The sequence below is a fragment of the Borostomias antarcticus genome, assembly GCF_949987555.1.
Source record: "Borostomias antarcticus genome assembly, chromosome: 14".
Classification (NCBI taxonomy): Eukaryota; Metazoa; Chordata; class Actinopteri; order Stomiiformes; family Stomiidae; genus Borostomias; species Borostomias antarcticus.
This window is the reverse complement of record NC_140247.1, coordinates 15,904,707-15,912,206: the sequence shown is the minus strand read 5'-3', so window position 1 is coordinate 15,912,206 and position 7,500 is coordinate 15,904,707. Positions and strand designations below refer to the sequence as shown.

Genomic DNA, 7,500 nt, shown 5'->3' with positions numbered 1-7,500 from the left:
TCAATCAACAACACCCCTGTCCTGTACGCTACAGACCTGCCATTTCAGGAAACTGGGACTGGGCTTACATCTCCTATCCCTGGTCATAACGGCCAACCCCTCCCACATTACAACTAAAAGATGAATCCCTCCAGGAAATTAAACAAGAGTTGTTTGTTAGGGGTTACAGTAAAAGCCCCTCCTCCTCCTCCTCCTTGCCCTCTCGACCTCAGACACGATGCTGATGATCCTCGCCGGCCGCTGGAGGATTCTCCCGCTGCTACTGATCCTGGTATAATACTGGTGATCATCAACACCCACATGAGCGCCCGGGTGTGGGGGGGGGGGGGGGGGGGGTAAGGCTACGGGCTTGTTACCTCCCTGACAGGTCTGGCCTGATCTTTCCTTAGAGGCACACGGTGCAAAGAGGAACAGTGTGTCTGGACCCAGAATGACCTGCCACTCAAAGCCACACAGCTGGCCCACCACCGCCCCCCTCTCTCCCTGCTCTCCTGTGCCTGACTCTGTAGACACCTGGGGTCCTGTCTGATTTGTAGCTGTCTTTTTACTGGCCTCTGAACAGCGAGACAGTAGGTAGGAGGGCATCGACACCATGCTTTGGAGGACAGGGGTAGGCAGGAGGAAAACAATCAAATGTTTCTCTTTCACTACATCTATCTTTCTCTCTCTCTCTCACACACACTCACACACACACTAGAGAAAAAGTAATAAAGACAGCCTAATAGAGTGACATTGCAGAAAATGAACTGAGATATCTTTGGCTATACAGTAAGTGAAATCACAACAGCCATTGCGATGGGATTTTCCCAAGAGAATAGCTTTCAAATTAACCTAAGGCACTGATTGGGTACGCAGCTGCATTTGCAGGAATGTTTTGTATGAATGCCTAAAACATATTTTATTCATGACTCACTAAAAAACATGAGTAGTATAGATCGGTTAGATGCAGAAATCGTTGCATAGCTGTGTGTGGTTTGTAACGTTTAAATAGCTAGCTGGCAACCACCACAACACTAGCGACTACACCAAATAAGGTGCTGGGCTAGCCTGTTTGCCAATAAGACGTGACATGATCCAGAAATTGTCTCTTGAAAATCGTGTCTGCGTTATGCATTCACATGTATATATTGGATAAAAGCATTAACCATTCTGTGCGGATATGGCTGCCCACACTACTATGGCCTGTAGCGCAAGATTGAATTGGCTGGGTAGCTAGCTTGCTAGGTTAGCCACTAGCTAGCTAACTACTAGCTAGCAAAGCTACAAGGATGCGCAGCCGAGCTGTGCTCTGTGTGGTCGCCCACAGGGTTCCTGACCAACCGTACTGTGGACCTTAGCTCATAATGGCTGTATGATATTTAACATGGTACACATACACAGCTATTTTGACCGATTGGACACACATTAAAGTCCTCCGTCATTTCTTCTCCATTCGCTTCCCTGCAATATGCTACTCTTCCTCGTTCACATTAAAGCCCAGCATCTTCCAAAAACAATGTGGTAACATACATACTGGATGATCAAAACGAGAGACTGGGAACCCAGCCCGTGTGTAAAAGCGTGTAAGAAACACCAACCTCTTAGTATTGAGTCGCATACTCCTTGGTCGCGCATTAGAAATGATTTTTCTCCACACCAGTTAGCCAGCTAGCTTTGCTGAAGCTGTTCGCTTCCTTGTTTCTTTCTCCTGGGCTGCAGGCTTCCTCCTCCTGGGTCCCCGTGTGCGGAACGTTCACACGCGTCCCATGGTGTTCACTAGAACAAGCTCCTTCTGGCCAGAGCACAGCGGTCTGAATTACTCACACCTACCCGCTGTCAGATGCATCTAACGTTACCAGATAAATGATAAGGGACGCAATACTGAGCGTTATCTCTGCCATTCACGCCTTCCTTTGACCGACCGCTCTTTCTCTCTCTCTCTCTCTCTCTCTCTCTCTCTCTCTCTCTCTCTCTCTCTCTCTCTCTCTCTCTCTCTCCCTCTCTCTCCGTTTCTTGGTCTCACACGTCTTTCGGCGTGTTCTTGGGATGTTCAAAGCATGTAAAATGGCACATGAATTATGAGCTCTCTTGCCTTTAGTAAAAAATAATAATCTCCAGCCACATAAAATGACGACTGTGGGTTCCTTGTTATTCCAGGAGAAATGTTCAAAATGAAAGAGATACTCTGATTTAGCTGAGCGTGGCTGGATTGCTATTGTTCTCGTTTCTATTGTGTGATCTTGTTGTGTGGGGTTTTGATTAACCTTGTCAATAAACTTACTACTTCGTTCGAAAACACGTTTTATTCTCCGTGAGCTCTAGGTATCTCAAAAGTGTCCATCGTTCTCCATTTTTGTCTTGAAAAAATGAAATAAATAAATAAATGTAAATAAAATATGGGGAGGAAAAATATGCTCGCCCCTCCCCTTTTTGTAACGTCAACGACTCGTATTGAATTTTGGGAGTTGTAGTGTGTGTGTGTGTGCGTGCGTGTGTGTGTACGTGTGTGTGCGTGCGTGTGTATGTCTGATAAAAGCTGTACAGCTGCTTCAAGAGCCATGGAAGACACACTTCTGCTGATAATGAATTTGAGTTGCTTCAGAATAGCCAATATAGCCACAATAAGAAGAGCATGTTTAAGGTTGGGGAGAGACATTATGTAATTACTAATAACAGAGTTCCGTGACTTCCATACTGTAGCCTATATGTTGGATCCTCTCAAGCAGAAGCCTTATTCACACACACACACACACACGCACGCACGCACGCACACACACACACACAGCAGTGCAAAGACGGGGCAGACAGAGCTTGATAATAGCTGTGATATGAACTGTTACAGCAGTGTTATAGCTGTACACCTGGCCGCGTGGGAGACCAACTCACTGGTCAGTTTTTAAGTGACTTGTGAAAAATTGAGGAGTGCTAGCTATATTACTATGCGTTTGTGTGTGTGTGTGTGTGTGTGTGTGTGTGAGAGAGAGAGAGAGAGAGAGAGAGAGAGAGAGAGAGAGAGAGAGAGAGAGAGAGAGAGACTTCCTGTAATTCTCACATCCTGATCACTTACTTGAGATTCATGTAATATTTATAAGTAGTATGTTCTGTTGAAGTGGTAAATTCTTCTGCGATGTGCCAACACATCATCACCATCACTAACAAACTGTTCCTATGTTGTGCGAACTCCCTCCCTCCCTCCCTCTCCACCGCTGTGCTGGGTACCGTGGCCTCGCACCCTGTTTCACGCAGTGCTAACTAGCTAGGCTAGCAGCTCCGCTTCCTGAGACGCACCGGCTCCAGCCAACATAGCTAACGGTGCTGTGCTGAATAATTTGGCTCGTTTCTAAATTGAAGCCGGAAAAATTACACAATATACAATTGAAGGAACAGACATATAGATATTCAATAATCCAAATAATTGAAGATGATTAAGCTCTTTTCTCTGAAGCAGCAGAAGAAAGACGAGGAATCTGCTGGAGGAAACCGAACAGGAGCCGGGGGTAAAAAACTAAGCGCGGCCCAGCTTCGAGTACAGAAAGGTAGGCTTCTGCTCACTCGATACGTGTCTATTTTGAAATCGAGGAATACCATCACTAAGATATATTTAATATTAACCTTTATCCCGATAGGTTTGAGTAATAAAGACGGACACAAGGCGAGCTGGTGTGCATTGTCATGACTGGGAGGCAGAGGCACCCATTAGCGTTAGCATAGGGCGCTAGCTAGGCTAGCTAGCTGCCTGGATTTGAAAACAAAACGTCGCAGACATCCAGCCAGTCTGGTCTGGAGGTGCCGAAGCCTCCCTCCCCAGACCGTTTAGCTAACTTAGCTAGCCTTAACCTAACTAGCTAGTTAGCTTAAGCTGGAGTCCACAGTTCAAAGAGAAGGGGACTTGCTGTCTAGCTAGCTAAGTGGTTTTATTGATAATCAACCAGACTAGCAAGCGATTCTTGTGCTACTTGAGACAAGTTATGAATGTCCATTTCTGCTTGATAATCTGACATGTAGTAGTAGCCTAACTGTGAGACAAGCTAAACACTTGCTCAGTCAGCATTGCAGTCAATGCTGTCCTTTTTAAAGTAGCTAGCTAGTTAACTAACTAGATTGCTGGTTAGCCTTCTATGGCTAGCTAAGTAGATATTACAGACAGGATAGGCAGTTTGCCAGCCTACCAACATCTGATTGAAATCACAGTTTATGATTTAGAAAGGCTAGCCTTGCTAACTTTAGTCTAACTTAGCCTGGCTAGCTAGGACAGTGTACACATTCACAGTACAGGACAGAAAAAGTAGCCTAAATAAACAAAAAGTCACATAAGCATACATTGAGAATATGCCCTGTTTAACCAGTTTCAGAGTGATGTACACGTTTTTTCTGATGCATCACTTTATTGAGTAGAGGGTCTGAAAGGTGATACGGTCACGCTGTCTTGTCCAGTATCAGCTCGCTGTCTGGTGACATGACATCATTGTTTGGTAAAGCTTCTAGGCTTTGCAGTGCTGCAGTGTGTCACTCTTCAAAATGTATGTAAGTCTGTAAAAAATCTATGACAGTCTGTATAGAGAGACTTGTAAACTGTTGTACATTACATTTACAACACTGTAATTTAGCAGATGCTTTTATCCAAAGCAACTTACAATAATTGCATTTAACGTAGGTAGTCAGTGTACTGCTACATGCCAGAACTCACAATTGTATCTCCTTTCTAAACAAGTGACTAAGAGCATCATCCAGTAGAAACAGCCAAAGAGCAAAGTAGCAACTGTACCGCACCAGAGTACAGTAACAGTGTAATAGAGTGTGTAATAGAGTGTGTATTAGCTTAGGAATCACAGGCCCACCAATGCCACACGTAGACACCCAGCGATGATGTGAAAGAGCATAACTGTGTCCTCCATAGCGATGGAGGCTGTGCTCTTATCATAGGAACAGTGAGGCTAGTTGGGCCACAATGACCTATGACCTACACAGCACCGTTAAGTGATATTGGGAGCTACTCATTTTGTGGTGGGCAATTTTCCAACTGGTGTCAGGGAGTAGAATAAGGTGATAATCGGGGGGATTTCAGTGATTCTGAGAAATTTTCGTCATGTCCTCTCTACTTATTTGACAGATATCAATGAGCTGAACCTGCCAAAGACATGTGAGATTGACTTCCCTGACGAAGATGACCTGCTCAACTTCAGACTCATCATCTCCCCGGACGAGGTTTGGAACTCTCCAACAGCTGTTACCTGTGTAACCTCACCTGGCTGGAACTCATGTTAGCTGTTACCTGTGTAAACTCACCTGTTAGCTGTTAGAGCCTTCTACTGTGGGACAGGCTGTAATGTTCCCTTTGACTGCATGTCATGTGTGCCCATCAGAACATGTTTGGGGTTTCAGAATGTTGTGTTTATGAATTAGGTGAACACATGTCTCTCTCTATCTCTCTCTTTCTCTTTTCCAGGGCTTTTACAAGGGGGGAAAGTTTGTCTTCAGCTTTAAGGTGAGGCCACAGATCATGTTTATATGGATGATGGGAAGTATTAAGGCTATGTTTGTTCGTTAAAGAATATTGTGGAATCCTCTGTAGTTTCTCGAACTAATCATTTTCGTTTTTGAAGTAATTCGATTTGGCCGGTGCACGGTATCTAAAAGATGTGAAGAATGTGGAAAGGGTGCTAGCTGAAGCTCACATGTTTCTGGCTGCTATATCTTTGGTTTCATGTTCTGAGGCATGTTTGGATGGTGATAGTGGGGTCATTTGTCCGTGTGTGTGTGTGTGCGCGCTCCAGGTAGGACAAGGCTACCCTCATGACCCCCCTAAGGTCAAGTGCGAGACCATGGTTTACCACCCCAACATCGACCTGGAAGGAAATGTCTGCCTAAATATCTTAAGGTAAACAACAACGACGACAACAACAACAACATGCGCGCACGCACACAAACACACACACACACACACACACACACACACACACACACACACACCAGTAATACAATCTGTGTAAAATTGATAGCGTTGCTTAATGTACTATAATATTGCTTTTAGGTGTCTTGACATATTTGCTTCTCTCTTTGTTATCTTCCAGAGAGGACTGGAAGCCTGTGTTGACAATAAACTCCATCATATACGGACTACAGTATCTATTTCTAGTGAGTACAGGACTTGATATGAAGTATTTTATGCTCGCTTGTCTTGTCGAACTGCTCTTCTAAAGACCATTAACCTCTCCTCTTCCTATCCCATTCCTTTGCATCATATAACTGGATCTCCTCTCCCCCCCCCCCCTCTCATCCTCTCCTCTCCTCTCCTCTCCTCTCCTCTCCTCTCCTCTCCTCTCCTCTCCTCTCCTCTCCTCTCCTCTCCTCTCCTCTGCTCTGCTCTGCTCTGCTCTGCTCTGCTCTGCTCCTCTCCTCTCTCCTCTCCTCCCCCCTCCTCTCCTCCCCCCTCCTCTTCAGGAGCCTAACCCCGAGGATCCGTTAAACAAAGAGGCCGCGGAGGTGTTGCAGACGAACAGGCGGTTGTTTGAGCAGAACGTGCAGCGGTCGCTGCGGGGGGGCTACGTGGGCGCCACCTACTTTGAGCGCTGTCTCAAATAGCTCCCGGCCAGACACTCTTCTGTTTCCTCCCCTAAGACGCATTACCGTTTACACGCGCTGAGACATGACTGACCCACTGACTGACTGACTCGCTGACCAGAGTGGACATGGAGGGGGGGGTGGGGGAGGGGGGCACGGGGGCAGGGTGTAGGGGGAGGGGTACGGGAGGAGGAAGGGAGAGGAGGTGCGGGGGGAGGGGGGGGGTGGTGGTGAGTGTGTCTGTCCATAAGGTATAGAGGGCAGTTGTGGATGGTCAGGGAATGTTGCTCAGAGTTGATAAACTGGTAAACGCCACTACGCTGATGTTGACACCCACAGAAGTTTTTTTGCGAAGATAAGACACACCTACTGATCCTCTCACTCGCACACACACACACGGACGGACGGACGGACGGACACAGACAGACACACACCTACACACACCTCTCCCCACCCTCTACTAAAGACCCCGCCGACCGACGTACGCTACAACATCCAGCAAGAACCTCTCGAGCACGAGAGCTCGGGACTCGACCGATCGCACGCAGACGCCCGTGCCACGGCCAAACCTAACGTGAACACGCGCGTGCGCGCTCATATCTACTGTCACATGTGAGGCCTACTCTACCACATGCTCATGTTTCAGGTACATGTACTTACCCTGACGCAAACACATGCCAATGAAGTACGCTGGCATCGGACTGACGGACAGACAGACTTAGAGACAGATTGACAGGATCAGTAAATTGCAGGCAGGGCAGTTGTGGGTTTGGGAGATACTTTTTTTTTTTTTTTTTTTTTGTTATGGGGCAAGGGTGGGGGGGGGCCTTGGATTTTCCTGGGGTGGGCAGTGGGGGAGGGGGGGTTACAATGTTACAATTCTCTATTGTATATGAATCCCAGCTGTTCACATTGACTGCAATATGAATTATGTTAAATAAAATATGAACTTGAATGATT

The 7,500-nt window shown here is 46.5% G+C and overlaps 2 protein-coding genes across 2 annotated transcripts in view; one reads left to right on the top strand and one right to left on the bottom strand.

Annotated features, from left to right (window-relative positions):
• Nucleotides 1-1,614, bottom strand: part of fbxl19 (F-box and leucine rich repeat protein 19) — a gene marked incomplete at both ends in the record, with an annotated part of 13,454 nt that extends 11,840 nt beyond the window's left edge. The window contains 1 exon segment of the mRNA XM_084448521.1: nucleotides 1,588-1,614. Coding sequence (XP_084304647.1) covers nucleotides 1,588-1,614 — 27 coding nt within the window.
• Nucleotides 1,615-3,256: 1,642 nt separating this feature from the next.
• On the top strand, nucleotides 3,257-6,662 carry ube2m (ubiquitin conjugating enzyme E2 M). The gene is made up of 6 exons (XM_084448981.1): nucleotides 3,257-3,515; nucleotides 5,090-5,184; nucleotides 5,426-5,464; nucleotides 5,754-5,857; nucleotides 6,051-6,114; nucleotides 6,421-6,662. The coding sequence occupies exons 1-6, from the start codon at nucleotides 3,401-3,403 to the stop codon at nucleotides 6,559-6,561; spliced, it is 558 nt and encodes a 185-aa protein (XP_084305107.1). The 5' UTR covers nucleotides 3,257-3,400; the 3' UTR covers nucleotides 6,562-6,662.
• Nucleotides 6,663-7,500: the final 838 nt, after the last annotated feature.